Source organism: Lonchura striata, chromosome 36 (assembly GCF_050655825.1).
Source record: "Lonchura striata isolate lonStrDom1 chromosome 36, ASM5065582v1, whole genome shotgun sequence".
Classification (NCBI taxonomy): Eukaryota; Metazoa; Chordata; class Aves; order Passeriformes; family Estrildidae; genus Lonchura; species Lonchura striata.
Genome location: NC_140738.1, coordinates 11,714,057 through 11,737,184, shown reverse-complemented (window position 1 = coordinate 11,737,184; position 23,128 = coordinate 11,714,057). Strand labels below are relative to the sequence as shown.

Genomic DNA, 23,128 nt, shown 5'->3' with positions numbered 1-23,128 from the left:
TTTACACCGGAGCCAGTTTGGGTAAGGGGGGTGGTGTTCACCCCCCACCCCGAGCAGGGATTGCCTCACTGTTTCAGGTTACAATGTCAGATGTAACCAAAAGTGTTTTCAGTCCCCATCTCCATAAACTGTTATCAACAGGTGGGGCAGTGTTCTTTATCTCTTCCATGGCTCAGCCCTGATAAAGCCCTTCAGGGCCATCTTCTGTTAATGGGCCATTGAGTGTCACTGCAGCACTGATAAAATTACATCATCCCATTGTGGGATGCTCCGCCCAGGGGGAGGAACCAAGCATTCCTGCCTGGATATAATCTCACCATTTGCAACACCAGGACCACCTTGCCTACTGCATTCCCAGAGGACAAGAGCTCCATAAGCACCACTGGACCTGCAGAGGAAGACCAGACCCTTCTACAGGATCACTGCTTTGACAGAATCATGTTCATCACTCCAGCTGGACTGCAGCCACCATTTCGTCAGACTGCTACCACCACTCTTATTATTGGGGTGTCAGGCTATATCCTGACTTTGTCAGATTAAGCCAGTGTTTCTCTATTATTGCCTTGATTTTAATTTTCTTATTCAATTGTCATTCTGTCTTAGACTCTCCCTGTTTTGCCTTCAAACCAGTACAAACCTCACTGTGCTTATCCCTTGTTTTCTTCCCAAAACAGATTTTCCCATCCCCAACCCTTTGCCAGATGGAGAAGGCTATGAGGAAGAGGAAGATGCCCTGGGACACCGAGGCAGGTGAGGAGGAAGTCAGTGCCCCTTTCTCCCTCTCTCCTGCTCCATCTCCCAGCTCAGCACGGCCCCCGGCTGCAGGACAGCCCTGCTGCCGGTGCCCTCCTGCCGGGGACGCACTGGGGGGATCTCCTTGCTCTTCCCTATGGCACTGAGGTAAATCCTGTCCTCTCCTTGTCTTTCTTACCCCAGACAAGAAGCTGAGGATGGAGACCAGAGAGGACAAATACCCACGGCAGAACCTGGTGGAAGAGGGTGTTTTGAGCGGCTCCACAGCACAGGAATCCAACAGGGAGGAAAATCCCTGGAGATCTGACAGGAGGAGGGTCTGCAAACCCAGCCCAGGATGCTCTGAGGAGGAAAGACCCACTCTGGGCCAGGAAGGTGGGCAGAGCTTCAGCCAGAGCTCGAAGCTGGTGGTCCCTGAGAAGCTTCATGATGGGGAGAAGCCCTACAAGTGCTTGGAGTGTGGGAAGAGCTTCAGGAAGAGCAACAACCTGATCCGCCACCAGATGATCCACACAGGGGAATGGGCCTACGAGTGTGGGGAGTGTGGGAAGGGCTTTGGTTGGAACTCAGAACTCATCATCCACCAACGCATCCACACTGGGGAAAGGCCCTATGAGTGTCCTGAGTGTCAGAAGAGGTTTCACACCAGCTCTGATCTCCTCAAACACCAGCGCATTCACACAGATGAGAGGCCCTTCCGCTGCCCCGACTGCGGGAAGGGCTTCAAGCACAACTCCACACTTGTCAAGCACCGGCGCATCCACACTGGGGAGAGGCCCTACAAGTGTCCCCAGTGTGGGAAGAGCTTCACCCAGAGCTCTGACTTGACCAAACACCAACGGAGGCATCGGTAAGGGCAACCCTGCCAGTACCCCAACTGCAGGAAAAGCTTTGTGCTCTGCTCCAGCTCCATCCCCCACTGCAGGACCCACACTGGGCACAGGTCTGGTGACCCACATTCCCTGTGATCAATGTTGGGAACAAACCTGGCTGCTTCTCCTTTTGATTTGGCCCTAATTTTCCTCTGATTCATCTTTATTCTTTAAACACAGACAAAGCAGGGTTAAATTAAAGAAATTGATCAAAAATATCGGAAGTCGCACCATTTTACAGGAGTCTGAGGGGGAATTTAGGATTTGGGGATGCATTCTGTGGGGAGTGCCCCTGTTGCTAAGAGGCAGGAGTTTAATCTCACCCTTCTTGTGTTGCCAGTAATTCCTCCCTTGACCCAAACCCTAACTCCACCCCTGGGATACCCTATACAAACCCCACGGCCCTGCCTTTACCCTGTCTTTTGGGGGGTAAGAAATGGATTCTGGAACCAAGACCCATCTCATTTGATCCTGCCACCGGCAGCTGCACCCTCCCTGAACAGTCTGAACTCAACCTCTGGAGGATTTGTGGGTTCTGGGGTGATTTTGGGCAGTGTTCTCCACCTCTTTGAATTTCAAAAGCCAAGAGTGATGGTTCTGTAACCACAAATCCACTCAATCCCACTGAAAACAACTGAATTTTAACCTTTAAAGGCACAGTCCTGTGGAGTTGCGTTATTTGTATGTTTTATTATCCCTGTATTATGTATTGGTTTATTCCTTTGTACCCCTGTGTGCAACTTGGTTTATCCCCAGTTTTCCCGCCTTGTCCTCCCTTCCCACCTTTCCAGTATCTATCCATCACCCTGAAAGAGGCATTTTACCCCCCCGGGTGCCTTGTCTATCACTCGGTGCCCCTTCCCATCCATCCAGAAGCTTCTACTCAGGGCACCGGGTGATTGGGCGAGGACCTGGGGCTCCCCCCATATCCTTCCCCCATTGGACCCCACCATATCCCGCCATCCCGGAGCCACCCCCTATCCCTATCCCCATTGGTCGTTGGATACCCCTCCCTTACAGTTTATAAGCCAGTGCAAGCACCTTGTGCTTGTTCCTGTTGGGTCTAGGATATTTGGCCCCGTTGGGCTACAATAAACTCGGACTTAGCCCCCAGTAGGATCCGCTCTTCATTTACCACCGCGAGGCTTGCTAGCGCTGCCCGGAACCCACAAAGGCACTCTCCAAACCCCAGCTGGGAGCGGCGGAGGGTGCCTCCATCGCCCGCCCTCGCCCCACAAGAGCTAGCCAGGGCTGAGACAAAGGGAACCGGGGCGGGAACGCGGCACAGTCCCACCTCAAATTGCTTGTTTCCACCTCAAAAAAACTCAATCCCACACAAAGCTCATTCAATTCCACAGCTGCCAGCGTGAGATGGGGTTGGAGGAGATTCGTAGAAGTGGGATTCCAATTTGGAGCGGTGGGATGGGGATTGTGTGGGGCTGGGTTTCTGGGATGTATTTGATAGCAAATAAAACGTTCAGACTTACTGATTCCTGTCCCATTCATTTTCAGTCAGTTCTGTTTGCAGAGTGACACCTGAGCTGATTAAACTCCTATAAAAATCCCTTTTTAAAAACCATCTAGCCCAAACAATCAAAAAAATAATATCCAAATAAAACCACCCATCTGCAATTAATTTTTTAAAATAATTTAATTTTTTTAGAGTAGTTAAGGATGTTATTAAAGTTTAATTATTTTCTTAAAATGTATGAGAAATTATAGTTGTGTGGTTTTTTGTGTTTAGTAAATTTGTAATTTGAATTGTTTTACTAAGGTGTGTTAGATTGTATCTTATATTTTTTGGATATTTTTTATCTAAAGTGTATTAGATAATGAGTTGAAACTTTCAAAAGGTATTTCTTGGTATATAAGTTATTTATTTATATTTATTGGTAATGTTACATTAATAGTTATTGTTGTTTTGGGTTAAATCATTGTTGGAGTATTGTATTAAGAGCTGAAATACTTATATTTCATTTTTTTCCTATTTAATTTTTTATTCTAATTTATTGATGTATAATTTTATTATAATTTGTTGAAATAATAGGAAGGAAATTCAAAGGCAGGAACATTTTTTCCTGGCTGGGAATTGGTATTCCAGACCCTGGGAGTGTGTTGTGGTTTAACACAGAAGGAAGAGGGTCAAGCCAGTCAGTGATTGGGGTTGGATATTGGCACTTGGGGTGACCAATTGAGGCTGGACACGCCTCTGAGAACACAGAGGGGTTAAAAGCAGAATTCCCAGGAGAACTCGCTCTCTCTGGTTCTGGTCAGGGCGCAGTGCAGCCTCTCCCCTGCCCAGCCCTTGGCTGGGTGGGGAGGGGAAGCCCCACAGCCTGACTGAGGTTGGCCGAAGGGTGGAGGGGCTGGAACTGGGCTGGCTCCCTGCAGATGGAAGGGTGGAGAAATCTGGGATGTCTGTGTTCCCCCTCCAGAGTCTCTGTGGAGAGAGAGAGAGAAAGAGACAGCAAGAGCGGGAAGGGGAGCAGGAGGTGCCCAGCGGGGGAGCTGGAGGTCTGGGCAGAGAGCCCAGCCAGCTGGACGGGGAATTTGGACTTTTAACCCCTTCTTGGATGATGAAAGCTTTGGGAAATATATTCCTCCTCGATTTGAAAGAGAAGAAAAGAGACAGTCTGGGGCCTGAGATGTAAGAAGGAGAAATTCTAGGTGGGAGGAGATGATGGAGTGGTTTTTGGCTGGACTTTCTCTTGTTAGCCATAGACTGAACCAATTTTCTCCTCCAAGAGAGAAACTGTATTTTAGGAGGATGCATGGTGAGGCAAGAGACCTGCTTCAGCAGCTGAGAAAAAACAGGAGTGGAGTGAATAGAGAAGAGCTGAGGAGGGTTGTGGTGATGCCCCCTGTCTTCAGAGAAGAAGAAGAGAAGATCTCTGTTCTTGGACGTTCAGCCCCAGGGGGAAATGGGGCGGGACTGTGGTCCCAAAAATGAAAAACTGAACTGTTCATTTTTTTTCTCTCTTGGCAAAGCATCCTTGAAAAGAAAAATCCTAAGAGCAGTCTGTCCATGGAGCAGTCTGTCCATGCATGGTGGTGAGAGCACTGGGACATGGAAAGGAGAGTGTCACACTGGCAGATTCTCTCCGGGCGGTGCCATGTGTGACATGAAAACACAAGAGGTGGCAGCTGTGTTTCTTGGGGGTCTATGGCACAGGAGAGGCTCCTCTCCCCCTCAGTGGACTGAGTATTGATCCTCTGAAGGGTGGGAACCTGACTGGGGTCCAAGTTGTGTCTCACTGTGGTTTGTTGGAACTGGGGGGAGCAAGAAGGAGTGTTTTGGAAGGTTTTAATTTTGGATTTAATTTTTCTTGATTTTTTCATTTTATAGGAGTAGTAGTTTAATTAACTTTCTCCTTTGTTATTGAGCTTGGGCCTACTCTGCCCTGCTCCTGATTGCATTTCACAGCAATCATTTGTGGGGTTGCATTTTCATGGGGATGCTGTCATTGTGCCAGTGTCAAACCATGACACAGGGGCCACCTGACAGGTCCGGCTGATCTTGGAACATTGAGGGCCACCTCTCATCATCCCCTGGAGAACTGGGGATCTGTGCTTTCCTTCCTATAGAAAAGAACCATCAATTTTTTCCAGGTGTCCACAGCCAAAATTTATACTCCCCCTGAAAAATTCCCTATATGCAAGGGTTCTCCCAGGAAAAAGCCGCCAGGACAGACAGCTCTGGCTGGCCTTGGCCTCTGGTGGTCACCGCTTATCTCAGGGAAGACTTGAGGAAAATATTTGAACAGGTTTGGCAGCTGGAACATCAATGAGTCTCTCATTCTCTGAAAAATTTAGATGCTCTTCTGATAAAATGTGTATTTTTTTTTATCATTGTGCATTATGTGTGAAAGATAATTTTCAGCAAAGAAATATTACTCTTATCACTCTCCCAGTGTTATCTGACACAAAACACCTCGTCTACATATGGATCCAGGCCACCTGTATAAACAAACACAATAAAGAATCCAGCAGGAATTATTTGTCTCTGCTCCCATCTGTCACATCTCCTCTGGAGCTGGAGGTGCAGCCCCAGCACTTGGTGGGGCTCAGGGGGTCACAAGCTCAGCTCCCACACAGAGAACTTGTGGACCTTGGATGATCTCCCTGCCCCTGCCTGCTCAGCCAGGCTGAGATGGACACTGATGGTTTCTGTGCCAGGCTCTCCCAGCCCAGCCCAGCTCCCTGCCAGCTCTGCCAGCTGCCCTGAGCTCTGGGCAGCACCAAGGGCCTCTCCCCAGCACAGCCCAGCCGGCTCTGGCCCCACAGCTCTGCTCAACCCAGGCTGCTCTGGGCACTGCCCCACGGCCTCAGCCCCTGCCAAGGGCACAGCAGCAGCTGCAGCTCAGCCAGGACTCAGCCCCACCATGGGGGAAGGGGCTTGGCCAAGGCCAAAGGAGCTCCCTGGCTGCCCTGCTCCCCTCTGCCTGAGGTGCTGAGAGCTCTGCAGCCCCTCCTGCCATCCCATCTGCCCAGGCCAGCACAAGAGCCCCGGCCCTGGGGCCCTCCAGAGCTGCTCCTGCTCCATGCCCAGGGCCCATCCCAGAGCTGGGGCAGCCACAAACCTGTGCCCATTTCTGCTCATTGCTGCTCTGATGGGGATGCATCCTCAGCCACTTGGAGATTGCTGATGAATTTTACTATTCCAGAGGCCTCTTCTTTCTTGAGCTCTTTAGTTCAGGAATTTAGTAAAACAAAAGCTCTAAACATTTGTACAAATGCATAAAACAGAGAAGCTTGTGGGAATAATTTAAGTCTTCAATTCTTCTGTGTTTAATAAGGCAGATTTCAGAAGTGAATATGCTATACTGAAAATAATGCAGAGAGAATTTTTTGTCCTTTTTTCTGTTCCTGTTTATATATTGGTATCAACAATGTCCAATTAATATTGACCCACAGGAGCTTCTAATGTAGTTTGAATGTTTCACTGACAATGAATAACAATTTGGCCCAACTCCCTCCCCACCATTTCCCTCATGCAACCCTTTGCACTCCTATCAATCAGAAATGGTGTGGCCAGCAGGACCAGGGCAGTGATTCTTCCCCTGTGCTCATCAGTGCTTGGTCAGCACCTCGAGTGCTGCGTCTAGTTCTGGCCCTCCAATTTAGGAAGGACATGGAGGAGTTGGAGCGTATTCAGAGACGGGCAACAAGGCTGGTGCGGGGTCTGGAGCACAAGAGTGGCTGAGGGAGCTGGGATTGTTTATCCATGAGAAGAGGAAGCTCAGGGGAGACCTCATCACTCTCTACAATTTCCTGACAGGAGGGTGCAGCCAGGTGGGGGTCAGGCTATTTTCCCAGGTAACAGGGACAGGACTAGAGGACACAGCCTTCAGCTGCACCAGGGGATGTTCAGGCTGGACATCAGGAAATATTCTTCACACAAAGGGTGATTGGGCATTGGAATGGGCTGCCCAGGGAGGTGGGTGAGTCACTGTCCCTGGAAGTGTTTCAGGAAAGACTGGATGTGGCAATCAGTGCCATGGTCTGGTTGATAAGATGGTGTTGGGTCCCAGGCTGGACTTGATGCTCTCCAAGGCCCTTTCCAGCCTGGTTGATTCTCTGATGATTGTGACACTGCAGGGCCCTGGGGAAGCAAGGGGCCATTGTGACACTGCGGGGCCTGGTGGCACTAAGAGGACCATGGTGACATTGTGTCTGACATGGCACCACAGAGCCATGGGGACATTGTGACACTGTGGGGCTGAATGGAAGCAAGGAGTGCATTGTGACAGTCTGGGTCCTGGTGGGACCACAGAGGCCACTGTGACCCTGCAGGGCCTTGTGGAACCAAGGGACCATTGTGACACTGAGGGACCAAGGAGACCCTTGGGAGAGCCTGGGGACAATGGAATCAAGAGGCCATTGCTCCATTGCAAGGACTCTGGGAACTGAGGGAACAATTGTGACACTGTGGTGCCGCATGGAACTGTGAGTTGTGGTTGTTGATTCTGAAGAAGAAAACCATCAAAGGAGACAAGGCAGTGTCAGGGCACAGGTTGAACTTGATGATCTCCAAGGTCTTTTCCAACCTTGCTGATTCTGGGATTCTCTGAAACCACCCTTGGAGCAGTTGCAGGAGGAACCCTGGGCCTCCTCTTCAGAAGCTCCAGCAGCCCAGGTCCCTCAGCTTCTCCTCACAGCCCCAAAGCCCATCCTGTCAGTCCTGCAGAGCCTCTGCAGCTCCTCCTCACCTCCCAGAACAGGGAGCCCCACAGGCAGACACAGCAGCCCAGATGTGCCCCCCTGGCCTGGGGTGCCTCTGGCAAGGGAGCAGCACCAGGCACTGCAGGAGCCTGCAGACACTTCCTGCAGCACTTGTGGGATGATCCTGCTCCCCAAGGGACGTTCCCATGGTGCCAAGTCAGGAACTGCAATGGGGAGTGGGGCCAGAGAGGAAAGGGCAAACAGGGATGGGCTGTTTGCAGGGGAGGGAACAGGGGTGGACAACAGGAAGAAATTGTATCAGGAAGAGTAAAGAACGCAAAGGGGAAGCCAAGGAAATGGTCAGGGCAGTCTGGGGGTGGCTGCCAGGCAGCCGTGGCTCTGAGCAGCAGCGTCTGCAGTGGGACAGGAAACTCCCAGCTGATGGGAACAAACTCTCTGGCTGACTGCAGAGGCCAGGAAAAAGCTGAGTGGATTCCTTGGCATCCCCCAGCCCTCCCTGGCCCCAGGGGCTGATGGCATTTGTGCTGCCTCAGGTTCATGTCCCCACAGCACCAGCATGGGGGTGCTCCCACCTGCTGTGTGCAATGCAAACAGGGGCTGCTGAGCCAGTGCTGCCGTGTCTGTGCCTGCAAGGATGCGGCACCTCTGTGAGCTGGGGGAGAGGCCAGGGCTGCAGAGGGGGGATGTTGTTGGCAGCTCCATGAGGACGCTCTGGGACGCTGCCCTGGGCTGTGCAGCGCACTGGGGATGGATCAGCCCCTGCTCTGCTGCTCCTTCCCGTCTCCCCCAGGGCCCTTGCAGAGCACCAGCCGTGCTGTTTGCCCCCCAGCCTGCCCACGGCCAGCCTGGGGCTGCTCACGGGGGTTTTCTGTGCTGAGCATTGGCCTGGCCGTGTTCTTGAGAGAGCCTGGGCAAGGAGCCTGGAGCCCCCAGGCCCTGGCCTGAGGCGTCAGCGCTGCCCCAGCAGTGCCCATGGCCTGTCCCTGCTGCAGCCCCGGCACTGCCACCCCCAGGACTGTGCCCGGCCCCGAGAGCACTCAGGCCCTGCAGCAACACCAGGGCCACCAGGGCAGCGGGGCAGGGCCACGGGAGCAGCACTGGCAGCACCAAGTGCTGCTGCTCCTGGGCACAGCTGCTGTGCCAGCCCTGATCTGCCCCAGCTCTGCACACAGACATTGCTGCTGCAGCTCCAGAGAAGGCAACAAAAGGGCATCTATGCAGAAAACTGTGCTGGGATATTCTTGAGTCTCTTGAGAGCACAGCCCCTCACTGACATGGTCTGTGGCCACAGGGAAGGTTGAGAGAAAGAAAATTAGAAATGGCACCAAAAAATTAATTTATTGTGGACAATATGAAAAAAAGTAAAACAAATAAAAAGAACCTGCAAAATGAAACCAAAAACAAATATCAAAGATGACTTTTATTGTAAGTGATTTGCAGAAGTTGGCCAGCACTTTAATGTTCCTGAAAGAATCCAGTCATCAGTCTCCTCACTGCAGCCTTGAGCTCCTGGTTCCTCAGGCTGTAGATGAGGGGGTTCAGGGCTGGAGTCACCACCGAGTACAGAACTGACAGGGCCAGATCCAGGGATGGGGAGGACATGGAGGGGGGCTTCAGATTGGCAAACACTGCAGTGCTGACAAACATGGAGACCACGGCCAGGTGAGGGAGGCAGGTGGAAAAGGCTTTGTGCTGTCCATGCTCAGAGGGGATCCTCAGCACAGCCCTGAAGATCTGCACATAGGAGAAAACAATGAACGCAAAAGAACCAAATCCAACAGACACAGTAACAGTAATGATCCCAAGTTCTTTGAGGTAGGATTTGGAGCAGGAGAGCTTGAGGATCTGTGGGATATCACAGAAGAACTGGCCCAGGGCATTGCCATGGCACAGGGGCAGGGAAAATGTATTGGCTGTGTGCAGCAGAGCATTGAGAAAGGCACTGGCCCAGGCAGCTGCTGCCATGTGGGCACAAGCTCTGCTGCCCAGGAGGGTCCCGTAGTGCAGGGGTTTGCAGATGGACACGTAGCGATCATAGCACATGATGGTCAGCAAGAAATACTCTGCTGAGATGAAAAAGACAAAGAAAAAGAGCTGTGCAGCACATCCTGTGTAGGATATGGTACTGGTGTCCCAGAGGGAATTGTGCATGGCTTTGGGGACAGTGGTGCAGATGGAGCCCAGGTCACTGAGGGCCAGGTTGAGCAGGAAGAAGAACATGGGCGTGTGCAGGTGGTGGCCGCAGGCTACGGCGCTGATGATGAGGCTGTTGCCCAGGAGGGCAGCCAGGGAGATGCCCAGGAAGAGGCAGAAGTGCAGGAGCTGCAGCTGCCGCGTGTCTGCCAGTGCCAGCAGGAGGAAGTGGCTGATGGAGCTGCTGTTGGACATTTGCTGTGGCTGCACATGGGCACCTGTTCATGGAGAAAGGACAGGGACAAGTCAGGAGAGGCTGCTCGGAGCAAAGCCTGGGCCTTTCCCTGCAGACTGTCCTGCTGGGACTCACCCACCCTTGTTCCTGCTCTGGGAAAACCTTCACCCAGGTTCCTGCCTGAGCTCCAGTTGTGCTGGCTGAGTGTGCCAGGAGCATCCAGGGCTGTGCATGGGGGCTCTCGAGGAGCCATCCCTGCCCTGCTGCACTGGGTTTGTGGCCATGTGGCAGAGGGACAAGGCTGTATATTAGGATTTGTCATGGAAGTTTCTTTTACTGCAGAAAAGCTTGCTAGCATCTGCACTCCCAGGTCTAAGGAATGGCAGGCGTTGGTTTAAGGAATTGTTTTCCTACCCACACATCATTGCTGGCTCTCTGAGGTCAGAAATCCTCAGTATTGCTGCTGCACTCAGAGTTTTCCACTGAGAGATGAGAGAGGCAAAGGATTCCCTGTGGCTGAGGGAAGGTGAGGGGCTGGATGGGCTTGTTCCCCCAGCACTGCTCTGTTCAGCCCCTCTGCTTCCCTGAGCATCTCCCTGAGCCTGGACATCCCCTCCTGAGAGGTGCCTTGTCCCTGCCAGCGCTCACAGAGCCCATCCCAGCCTGTGTGCCCTGGGCCCGGCCCTACAGAAACCTGCCTGTGTGCAGGGCCCTGGCTGGGGCAGGCTCTGTGTGCAGCTGGGCAAGGGCAGCTCAGGAGAGCCCTGCTGGGCCCTGCAGAGGTGATGCTGCTGCTGCCCAGGGCTGAGGAGTGGCTGAAGGCCCTTTGGGAGGCTCCCAGCAGAGACACTGACCACCCAAAGTCACAGTTCTGGAGTCTCTGTAAATGTTCAAACATTCCTTTGATGATCCTGTGTGTCCCTTTCAACTCAGAATGTGCTCTGATTCTGGGATTACAATTTCTGTTCTGCTTCTCTCAACCCCCCGCTACCTATAATCAAAAGACAAAAAAAGAGCCCTTGCAACAGTGTTAGAACAGTAAAGTAAAAAACAGACCTTTATTGGAAGTTTCCAGGTGTCCCAGTGAGGATGAGGAACACCCAGCCCCTGATTTCAAAAGTTCATTAGGGTTAATTAATTAGGATATTTAACAGGAACGTCCAGTAGGAGATTCAGTTGCCCCAATTCCACACCCCTGTATCAACACATTCCAGTAAGTCCGAGGACTTCTTTGCCCCAGTTTTAGTTATGACTCTTCATATTGTGGTCAAATACCAAAATATTCTTCTTGTAGACACTCTTCCTCATAATAAGACTATACAGTATTTCAGGAATGTATTTAGACAGTCAATTTATTGTACTAAAATCTAAGAGAAAGGTAGGAAACATACTAGTGTCAGCAAAGATTACAGTTACATGAGTACATAATAGTAGTTTGATAAAGCTAATTAAGAGTTTAATGGAGCTAAGTAAGGATTATAGTTTTATAATTATAAAATAGTAACTTAAAGAGCTACAGTATATGAAAAATGTATAAAAAGCAAAAATCATTATGTCACCACGCCAACATTCCCATCCTGCACCAAACAGGAAATAGAAAACACCCTCAGGAATGCTCCTGACCTTTACAGCAATCCCAGGCTTACCTTCTTTGGGAAGTGTCCTCCGGAGCTGTGCCCAGGCTGGTCTGGAGCTGGAGCAGCCCTGCCCCAGCCAGCCCCTCTCAGCAGCAGCACCTGCCCTGCTCAGGGTGGCTCCTTCCCCCCACAGCTCCTGGCCAGCACTGGGAGCAGCTCCAGGGCCGGCTGAGAGCTGTCCCTGGCAGGCAGCAGAGTCCCTGGCCCAGCACAGCGCCCTGGGCTGCAGGACCCTGCTCTGCAGGACAGCCCTGGGCACCCCTGGCTGCTCTGCACAGGAGATGAGCAGAGAATGCACTCACAGGCTCTGTGGGCATTGGCATGTTCCAGCTTTAGGAGATCTCTCCAGGAGCTGCAGCTGCATTGTCCTGCAGCCAGAGGTTCCTGTGCCAAGGGTTGGCAGTGATTCTGCCCCAGGCACTTCTCAGCCCCTTCCCAGCCCTGACTGATTGAAGCTCTCTGTGCCTCTGTGCTGTGCCCGGGCTGGCTGCAGGCAGTGCCCCAGCCCTGCTGGGCTGGGAGAAGAGCTGCTCAGCAAGAGAAATGTGCTTTTGAAGCTCTGCTTGGTTACCAGGATCACCCTCTGTGCCAGGAGCCCGGCCCAGCTCAGCAGCAGAGACAAAGCACAAGGACTTTAATGACCCTCTGGGGCTTTGTGCTCAGGCCCTGAACATCAGGCCCTGAGAGGGAGCTGAAGAAACCTCTCCAGAACTCCAAGTCAGAATCCAACTCCAAAGTTCCTTGGACTTTTAATGGGTCCCACTGAGGGACACGACTGAGAAAGTGTCCCCAGGCCCCAGGCAGAGCAGAGAACTGGAGGCACTGATGGCAGGTGGGGACAAAAGGAAGCCAAGTCTTGGTGCCCTGGGGCACAGCAGGGTCTGTGCCACCAAGGGCTGTGAGGAGACACCTTGTCCTGAGGCCCTGGGGCCTCCTGGCACAGCCCCAGCCAGGCTGGGCACTGTCAGCCCCTGGTCCTGCCCTCAGCATCCCCCCCATGCCCACATCCCAGTGGCCTCAAGGATCTGCTGGAAGGAGTCCCTGAGGAGCCTTGGTCAGGAATGGCCCTGGGGGCTCCTTCATGCTACCAGGGACTGCAGGTTTTGCAAAGGACTTTGGCTTTTGCTTTTGCCTTGGAGTCTTTGAGAGGTTTCTGCAATCATGGCCTCCAATTATCTGCTTTAATTAGTCCCTGCAGAGTCTTTGTCAGTAACAACACTCATTGGGCTCATTAATGCTTCAAGGTACTTCAGTTCTTGTAAGGTACTTGGTGTTTCCCTTTTGATACAGACTTTATGAGACAGTGCAGTCTCAGCCTCAAATTATCTGTTTTAATGAGTCCCTTGTGTGCTTTGAATTGACACTCAGTGGAGATCATTAATACTTTGAGATACTCAACTTTTTTGAGGTACTTTGGATTGTCCTTTCCACACTGAGAGGTATTTGTGCCATTTTGAGTCTCTGAGAGATTTTTGTGCCATCCTGGCCTCCAGTTCTCTCCTCCATAGAGACCATGAGGAGCCTGTGTTAGGGATGGACCTCAGTGTGTCCCATTAATGTTTTGTGACACTTTGGGTGTTTCCTTTGACTCTAACTCCTGGAAAGGTTTATGCAAACTCCTCTCAGGCTCTGAGGTTGCAGGGCTCAGCTCCAAATGCACCACAGGGATCAAGCAAGTCCTGACAAACCATGGCTCTGCCTTGATTTCTCTCTTGTCTGGGGCAGTTCATCAGGAAGTTTTTGTAGTGGTTTTGGTTTGCCACTATGAGATTTCTCAGCCAATGCATCAATTAGTGTGATGGGTTCTGTGTTGGCTTATTACCAGTGCTTTCACTAGAATATTCTTACTCATTTCTTGCTGTGAGATAGGATTAGGAGAAAGGCAAAGTGGGATCAAAACTTTAAGAGTATAAAGAAAAGTTTGTTAAGAGAAACTGAAAGAAATAGTAATAAGAATCAGAACTAAACTTTCAGAACACTTCCTCTGTCTATACAATCTGACAATGTAAAGAGACAAAACCTAAAATTTTCAGTCAGTTTACCACCTCTAAAATAGTCTTTCTTCACTGCACTTAGGCAGAGAAGTTCCTCTTGTTAATGTTATGGAGACTTCTCCACAAGACAACAGTTATCTCATGGATTTTCACTTCTACAAATAGCAGCTGCCTGGAGAAATCTGCAATGATGAACTCCCCCCCATCTTTTCCCACCTTTTCCCACAGCTGTGTTTATGGGCCATGCGAAATTATGGGGTATTAGTTTCAAGATGAGCTGTTTAAGAGCAAAGGTTCTCTTCATCTATTTCTGAAATCATCATCTCTGGGAACAGAGGTCTTCTTCTCTCCCTGAGGGCTCAAGGTCTCATCACTCTTCTGTCTGTCTCTGTTGAAACTTCTCATGGGATCACAGCTACTTTAACATTTGCTCGCTTTAGCAGGGAGGCCTTTGCTGAAACAAGTCATCTCCCCATACTTTTCAGTGCCTTACAGGGAAAAAGAGAGTCTGATCTATCAATGACATCCTTCTCCATAGCTTAACCAGAATATTCCAGCCCCAAGATCAAGGCATCTCCTCATCCCTCCCATCTGGGACTCAACTTCCTCTTCCCTGCCCTTGGTGTGTTCATGTTGCTCCTCTGTGTGCCTGCCCTGTGTCCTTTTCTCTCACGGGAGGGAGGATGGCAGCACTGGCAGAGTCAGTATCTCCCGGGGCTGCAGATGGTTCCGTGAGCCCGGCCGGGCTCGGTGCTTGCGGCCGGAGCTGTTTTGCCATGGAGGTTTCTGCAGCGGCTGCGCTGGGGCTGTGTCAGGCTGGGCCGCGCTGGGGCAGGGCCAGGATCTCAGCAGCCAGGCCAGAGCCCAGCAGCAGCACGGCCGGGGCCGATGGCTTCTCCTGCCCTGCCCGCCGGCTGCGGGCGAAGCCCAAGGGCGGCAGAGCCTTGGCCGAGCCGGCCCGGCCCGGGGCTGCTCCTGGGGCCCGGCGGATCCTGGCCGGGCCCGGGCTGGCGGCGGGGCAGGGCTCGGCAGGGCCAGATGTCAGCACCCGCAGCCACGGCCCGGCCTCGGCCCCGCGGCCTCCCCTGCCCTGCCCGGCAGCCGATGGCGCCTGGCGGCTCCCTGGGAAGGGGCCTGGCCCCACGGCAGGAGCCGCCCGGCCCCACGGCCGAGACGGGGCTGGGCCGGCCTCGGCACCTCTGTGGGGCCAGAAGGGAGAGAGACCCAGCCAGGCTTTCTCATCTCTAACTTGTGTCTGCACAGAGGCGTCTGCAGCTTCCTTAGTGCTTTAACAGACTGTCAGCTCTCAAAGCTAATTACTGATTGGTTTTTGTCAGACACACAGGAAACTGCTAGCAGCTTCTCTCAGGACATCACTTCTGTGATGCAAAACCACCACATCAGCACAGAGCACAGAGCTCCTTTGTCCATATGTAGTGGCCATGTGCCTGAGGCCTCAGAATCCCTCCTTTGGAGATATATGGGTGCTCTCCAAGGTGTTTCCAAATTAAATCATTCAACTCATTGTCTAAGAAAATCATCAGAGGACAGGACCAGCCTGCCCTGTTAGTCCTGGCTACTTTTGTCTGGGAACGACATTGGATATATGGAAATTGAGAGGCCAAACTCTAATTTTGACCATGGTCCCTGGACATGAAGGCTGGTTCTTTTCCACAGGAAGTAAGGAACACAGCCCCACTGTTTTAGGGTCAGAGGAGAGGTAACCAGCTAGTGCTGGCAGGTTTTCTTCTGGGAGATACCCTTGCATATGGGGAAGATTTTAGGGGGGATACCAATTTTGGCAATGGGCATCTGAATAGAAGGATGGTTCTTTTCCATAGCGAGGAAAGCACAGATCCCCATTGCTCCAGGAGCTGATGAGAAGCAGCCCTTGACATCCCAAGATCAGCCAGACCTGTCAGGTGGCCCCTGAGAGGCCAAGCCAGCCAGACCTGGTCCATGTTCTCTGGGTTCCATGGGACCTCACAGTGTCCCAATGGTCCCTTGCTTCCAGGTGGCCCTGAGGTGTCACAATGCCCCCTTGGTGACACCAGGCCCTGAAGGGTCCCAATGGTCTCCATGGTTCCATCAGGCCCCACAGAGTCATAATGGTCTCTGGGTCCATGGAGCCCCAAGGTGTCACCATGGCCCCTTGGTTCTACGGGCTCCAGTGGTGTCACAATGATCCGCTTGGTTCCATGAGGTGCCCACAGTGTCACAGTGATCTCCATGCGAGGGAAAGAACTGAGCTCCAGTGTGGCAGCAGCAGCCACCTGAGGCCAAGACCAGCCAGATCTCTCAGTCCTGGTTGCTTTTGTCTAAAAGCAACCCTTGGATAAAGGGAATTTTATAGGTGGAACCCCAGTTTTTGCCATTTCTGTGTAGATAAAATGGAGAGTTCTTTTCCATGGGAAGGACAGCACGGAGCCCAAATGTTTCAAAAGCAGATGATAGGCAACCCCCAAGGGGTCAAGAGCAGCCAGATCTGTCTCTCCTGGCTGATTTCACTTGAGAGCAATCCTTGGATGTCTGAAATTTTGGAGGTGGATTCCCAGTTTTTGCCTGCTCAGGATGGATGTTTTTTTCCTATATGAAAGAAAAGTGTGACGTCCAAGTGTTCTGGAAGAAGATGAGAGGTGGCCACCCTTCGGCCAAGCCAAGCAGACCTTGGCACCTTTCATCTAGGGGCTATCCTTGTACACAGGGCATTTTGGAGGGGGAATCTCAATTTTGGCCATGAGCACCTGGACAGGAAGATGAGTTCTTTTTTCTAAGAAGAAGAGCACAGAGCCCCAGTGTTTCAGAGGCAGATGAGTGCCAGCCCTCAGGAAGCCAAGGCCTTCCAGACTTGCCAGTCCTGGCAACTTTTATCTGGGAGCTATTCTCGGATATAGGGAATTCTGGAGGCAGATCCCAAATTTTGGCCATGTGCGCCTGGTTGAGGTGAGTGGTTTTTTCCCATTAGATAAAAAAGCATATAGTCCCAGTGTTTCATAAGCAGATGAGATTTACCCCCTGGGTGGTCAAGGCAGCCAGAGCTGTTCCATGTTCCCTTGGTTCTGTGGGACCCCCCAGTGTCACAATGGTCTCCTTAGTTCCATGAGGCCCTGGAGTGTCACAACGTTCCCCTCACTTCCGAAGTGTCACAGTGGCCCCGTGCTTCCATGAGGCCTTGAAATGTCACAATGGCTTCATGGTTCCACAAAGCCCTGATGTGTCACAATGGCCCCTGGGCTCCGTGTGCCCTCGGTGTGTCACAACGGCTCCTCTGTGACACTGCGGCTGCACAAGGTCACCATGGACCCTTGGTTCCTTGGGGTCTCTGTGTTCACCATGGCCCCTTGGTTCCATGAGGTTCCCCAGTGTCCCCGTGGTCGCTGTCAGAGGCTGGATGAGATCCATGTCCCGAGACACCTTGGGATGCTCGGAATGCCCGTGTGGGGCCGGGGCCGGGTCAGGCCTTGGTTTGTGGTGGGACAGAGCCCCACCCCCAGCCTGGCCTGGCAGAGTTGTCAATCACACAGCAGGGGCAGTGCTGATTGGCTGAGCTGTCAACCAATCACACACCAGCAGCTGGTGCCTACCCTGACTCTGATTGGTCAATCACCTGGCAGTCCCACCCCAGGGGCGGGCCCATGGAGGCCCAGGGGGTTAAAAGCCGGAGCACGAGGCCAGCCCATGGTCTGGATCCTGCCTTCTCCTGGGGTTCCTCTGTTGATGATTCTGGAACCCGAGCAGTTGGTGCCTGCGTGCGTATCTTTCTATAGATCTGCTGCCTTTCTGTTGTTCTCTATTTCTTCTCCTTCTGATCCTGCTTAGCTGAAACGTTTTTGGGTAATTTAAAAGGGTTAAAGGTTTTTAGGTTAAACTGATTAAGTTAATGCTAAGATAAGCGATTTATGTTGAAGTGGATGTTTTATGATACCCTTTGCACAAGCTCCTTGATTGTCTAGTTTTTGCTAGTAAAATTTTGTGTCATTTTGACCTCTTAGCTCCCTTGGTTTGAGCATGGTGCTGGTATCACTAAGGTTGTGGGTTCAATCCCTGTGTAGGCCATGAAATGAAGAGCTGGAATTGAAGATACTTGTGGATCCCTTCCTACCAAGAATATTCTTTGCGTCAGGCCATGGTGAGATTATCTGGTTGGTGTTTCTCCTGTGCACCAAACTCAAGTAAAAGAACCTTTGGTGACCCCCAGCATTTCAGTGTTCTGGGGTGTTCCAGCCCTGCAGACTCACAATGGCCTCTTATGTCCATGGGGCCCCACAGTGTCACCCTGGCCCCTTGGATCCATGGGCCCAACAGAGCCACAATGATCCCCTTGGTTCCACAACTTCCCACAGTGTCACACTGGCCCCTTGGCTCCATGAGGATCTGCAGGGTCACACAGGTTTGTGACATTTGTCCTTGCTGCCCCTCACATCCCCCTGCCCCACAAACAGCCCCGAGCCACCCGTGAGGGACAGGCTCTGCTGTGCCAGGCTGGGCTCAGGGCTTGGTCTTTCTGCTTCCCCCAGCCAGCCCAGGCCTTGCTCAGCATTGCAGTTCCCTGCTCTGAGCCTTGGGCTCCCTGCAATCCTGGCTTCAAGGACCTGCTCTCACCTGGGAGCCTTTGGCAGTCCCTGCCCTCAGTTGGGCCCAGTGATGCTCCAAGAGACTTAGAGTTTTGCTCCTGGCTCCTTCAGCAGCTTCTTCAGCCTTCTCTCAGTGTCTCAGGGTCCTGGACTCAGCCCCAAATCCACGGTGGGGATCATCAAAATACAGAAAGCCCTCAGGGGCAGTTTGTCTTCATTCAATTGTCTTCAAGCCTCCAGGGCTTGTGCAGCTGATTTGAGTCAGTCTGCAGTTCTGTTAGGAAGGAAGATTTCCAAGTGCACGTCATGACCTTTTATTCTTCAATCAAATTAGTGGGGTTTTTTTATTTCCCAGTTTGGAGAAGAGCAGATAGAAGCATTCCCCAGGTGATCTTGACACTGAAGTTCTCCTTAGGAGGTCTGCGCATGTAGAAGAATGAGCCCCCTGAGGACTGACGCTGTTTGGACAAGCTGCTCCTCACCCCCAGCCTCACCATGTCTGACATCGCCCACCTGGCACTGACATCCCTGTGCCCTGCAGCAGAACCTTGTCCCGGAGCTCTGCAGGTCCATGTCCCAGCCCATTGCACCGTGTCCCACCTGCTCTCCTCAGGCCTCTGCCTGCACACAGGCCCAAGAGAAGTTTTCCTGTTGGGAAAGAAAGAATGGAAAAGCCTGAGCAGGTTTCCTAAACAACAAACCCAACTCAGGAGCCACCTGCTCAGTACAAGTTGCCTGGAATGGTGTCACCTTTCTAGAAGGGACAGTGTGACCAGAAATGATCTCTGGAAGCAGAATTCTCTGAGTCTCCCAGATGAATTCTCTGTCCCTGTCCTTTCCCTGGATCTCTGTTGCAGATGGAAGCTGCTGGGGCCATCCTCACCTTTAACCTCTCTTTGGAATGCAAACAGATGTTCCCAGCTGTGTTAAGCAGGATTTGCTCAATGTTTCTATAAATCTTTTGTGTTCCCCATGGAACGAAGGGGCCATTTTGGCACTGAGGGGGTGATATGGAAGCAAAGAGTCAATTGTGACCCTGGGGTCCCATGGAACCAAGAGGCCACAGTGACACAGCAGGGCCACGTGGATCCAGTGGTCCATTGTGACACTGTGGATCCAAGGAGACCATGGAGACACCCCCAGAACCTCATAGAACCAAGGAGTCCATGGTGACCCAACGGGGCTGCATGGAGCCAATGGTCCATGGTGACACTGCCCATCCAAGGAGGCCATTTGGACACTGTGGAAGCTCATGGAGTGAGGTGGCCATTGTGACACTGAAGAACTTCATGACACCAAATATCCATGGGGACACAGCGGGGCATCATGGGAACCCAGGAACTGCTCTTGGCAGTGTGGAAACTCATGGAACCAGGGGCTGTTGCGGCACTGCAGAACCAACACAGCTGCTGCACCTTGTCCCCTGCTCTGCACAGCTCCTTGGGAGGCACGGCAGGAGCATGCCCCTCTGGGATCCATGGCACACACCGCCAGGGGCTGGAATTCCAGTTCCCAGCCAGAAAAATATGTCCCTGCCCTTGAAGGAAAAGCTCTTATGAAAGAGCCAAAAGCCAAGTGGAGCAGGATCCTACAGTGATATTATACTGCCAGCCTTCATAACTTCACCCTTTGTTGTCTTAGCTTATGGATTGGGAATGAAATCAGGGCAGGGTCTTTGGTGGGAGCTGCCCTGGGTAAAAGGAGACACTGAGAGAGAAACAGAGCAGGCAAAGGAAGGCAGGAGAGAAAGGAGGTGTTTTGGTTTGGAAAGACAGGTGTTTTCTAAGGAAGGCAGGAGCCTCCCCTGATATTTAAAAATGTAGACTCTTTCAGAATTGTTATAAATTTGAAATTAAGGGGGCCTGTCAGGTAAAAATATGGAAGCAGAAATAACAGTTTTTTATTAGGGAAGAAAATTAAAAGATAAAATAAACAATGCAGTAAACTAAAACAACACTGACAGAGTCAGAATACAATGTGACTCCCTGTTGGACAGGGTGCTGGCCACAGTACAACTGGAACTGTGGGTGCGCTCCTCCTGGAATGTCAGGTGCGGTTCTGTTGGAGAAGTGATCCTGTAGGAATGGGAGTCTTCTTCTGAAGAGGAAGAGGCAGCTGTTCCTCTGGGAAAATCCAGCACAGAGAAAGCTGTGTTGGTGGGCCAGGATCGCAAGACTAGATGCAGGTAGGAATGCTTGGCTCCTCCCTCCGGGTGGAACATCTCACAATGGGATGTTACAGTTCTTATCAGTCATGCAGTGACATTCAGTAGCCCATTATCAGAAGATGTCTCCCCTGAGGGAGGATTGATTGTGGAAGAGATAAGGAAAAACTGCCCACTTAACACAGGACAACTGCCATACAGATGGCAAATAGAACACATCTTGCTTTTCAGTCTTGGACAGGAGGTCACAAACAAAATCAGCTGAGAAGGCAGCACTCTGAAAAACAAATCAGAACTGACAGAAAAGGAATGGGACAGAAATCAGTAACTCTGAAAGTTTTATTTATTATCAAAATAAATCACATCCACCCAGCCCCGCACAATCCTGACCCCACAACCTCAACTTTGGATCTCACCTCTCCCTATCTCCTTCAAATCCCATGTCACCCCGGAGGCTGTGGAATTGAGTAATTTTGGCACTGGGCTGAGGTGGAAACCAGCCATTTTGAGGTAGGATTGAGTCATTTTGGAGTAAGATTGATGGGTTTTGAGTGGGATTGAGTCATTTTGAGGTGAAAGAGCAATCCACCTTGGATTTTGGAGTGCAAAGATATGGAGAGTACTCCCATATATCCCCCAAGAACCAACAGATCCTCCAGAATATGTTCCCAAACAGTAAATTCCACCTGTAATACCTCTTAACTGGTGGGACTTTTGACATCCCTGGTCAATACTCTTTTTAGTAATTTTTCAGGTTTTTTTTAAGTGATAAAGACAAATCAGGAGAAAATTAGGTCCAAACCAAAACTAGAGACCCCTTGAGCATCCCCTGGGCACTGGACAAAACAAACTCAGCAGAAATCAAATTTAACCCTCCATAAAATGCCTTGAGGAAGATTTGCTCTTCCCACAAGTCACTTCTGATGGAAACACGAACAAATCCCAAACATTAATAGACCAACAACAGAAGCAATTCTGTGGTAATTTCAAATTTCATCAGTTTCTGCACAGCTGGCAGGTTCCAAAAAAAGAAATATGGAAATTTGACCCAATACAGATTATTAAAAGGAAGGGAACGGTCTGTGTAGCTGTCACAAAGGTGACAGGGATGAAGAAAATAATGATTCTCCCCCCAAACATGTGAATTCAGAAGTTATTTGGGAATAACTTGAGCTGGGCTTCTTGTAGGACTTTAGTAGCCTTGTGTTTCTCACCTTGGGGTGAATGATCCTTGTCAGTCTCGCTGGTATCATTTGGTGCCTTTCCTCCAGTGATTTTAACAGACTTTTCAAAGAAGGAAAACAAAATATTTTCTTTACACTGGCCACCCACAACTTCCACTTTTCTCATAAGGTCTCCCAAAAGTCGCTCAGAGGAAGCTGCATCCAAGTTTCCAAGAGTTCCTCCGGAAAGAGGCAGAACCTCCGCGAGGAGGAAACCAGGCTGTTGTCAAAGGAGCTTGGGGTCAGACAACAGAGCCCTGAACTCACTGTGCAAAATAATATTGCAGTCTGGTTAATAAAATTGTTAGAGAGATGCCCCAGCCCCAATTAAGGTGCTCACAAGACCAAATTCAAAGTGGATTTTATTGAACAGTAAATGTGAGGTAGAGAGAGATGGAAAGAAAAAGAAAAGGGGGGAAAGCAAGGGAGTGACAAGGACAGAGATCTCCCCTGGGGCAGGGCAAGTGTGACATTGTCCCCTGTGTGCGTGGCCTTCCCAGGGTGGGGGTTTTACACCGGAGCCAGTTTGGGTAAGGGGGGTGGTGTTCACCTCCCACCCCGAGCAGGGATTGCCTCACTGTTTCAGGTTACAGTGTCAGATGTAACCAAAAGTGTTTTCAGTCCCCATCTCCATAAACTGTTATCAACAGGTGGGGCAGTGTTCTTTATCTCTTCCATGGCTCAGCCCTGATAACGCTCTCCAGGGGCCATCTTCTGTTAATGGGCCATTGAGTGTCACTGCAGCACTGATAAAATTACATCATCCCCTTGTGGGATGCTCCACCCAGGGGGAGGAACCAAGCATTCCTGCCGGGATATAATCTCACCCTTGCAACACCACAACCATGTTGCCTACTGGATTCTCAGAGGACAAGAGCTCCATAAGCACCACTGGACCTGCAGAGGAAGACCAGACCCTTCTACAGGATCACTGCTTTGACAAAATCACGTTCATCACTCCAGCTGGACTGCAGCCACCATTTCATCAGACAGCTACCACCACCCTGAGCAACGGGGTGTCAGGTTATATCCTGTCTCTGTCAGGTTAAGCCAGTGTTTCTGTATCATTGCCGTGATCTTAATTTTCTTATTCAATTGTCATTCTGGCTTAGACTCTCCCCCTGGTTTGCTTTGAAGCCAGTACAAAACTCACTGTACTCATCCCTTGTTTTTCTCCAAAAACAGGATTTCCCATACCCAAACGTTCACCAGAATGAGAAGGTTGCGAGGAAGAGGAAGATGCCCTGGGACACCGAGGCAGGTGAGGAGGAAGTCAGTGCCCCTTTCCCCCTCTCTCCTGCTCCATCTCCCAGCCCAGCACAGCCCCCGGCTGCAGGACAGCCCTGCTGCTGGTGCCCTC

General features: G+C 51.3%; 2 protein-coding genes across 2 annotated transcripts; one reads left to right on the top strand and one right to left on the bottom strand.

Annotated features, from left to right (window-relative positions):
- The first annotated feature begins 382 nt into the window (after positions 1–382).
- Positions 383–3,108, top strand: LOC146764174 (uncharacterized). The gene is made up of 2 exons (XM_085565664.1): positions 383–761; positions 945–3,108. The coding sequence occupies exons 1-2, from the start codon at positions 702–704 to the stop codon at positions 1,605–1,607; spliced, it is 723 nt and encodes a 240-aa protein (XP_085421790.1). The 5' UTR covers positions 383–701; the 3' UTR covers positions 1,608–3,108.
- Positions 3,109–8,918: 5,810 nt separating this feature from the next.
- LOC146764173 (olfactory receptor 14J1-like) lies at positions 8,919–10,634 on the bottom strand. The gene has a single exon (XM_085565578.1). It carries the CDS (start codon positions 10,194–10,196, stop codon positions 9,264–9,266), a length of 933 nt encoding a protein of 310 aa, XP_085421704.1. The 5' UTR covers positions 10,197–10,634; the 3' UTR covers positions 8,919–9,263.
- Between the last annotated feature and the right edge of the window lie 12,494 nt (positions 10,635–23,128).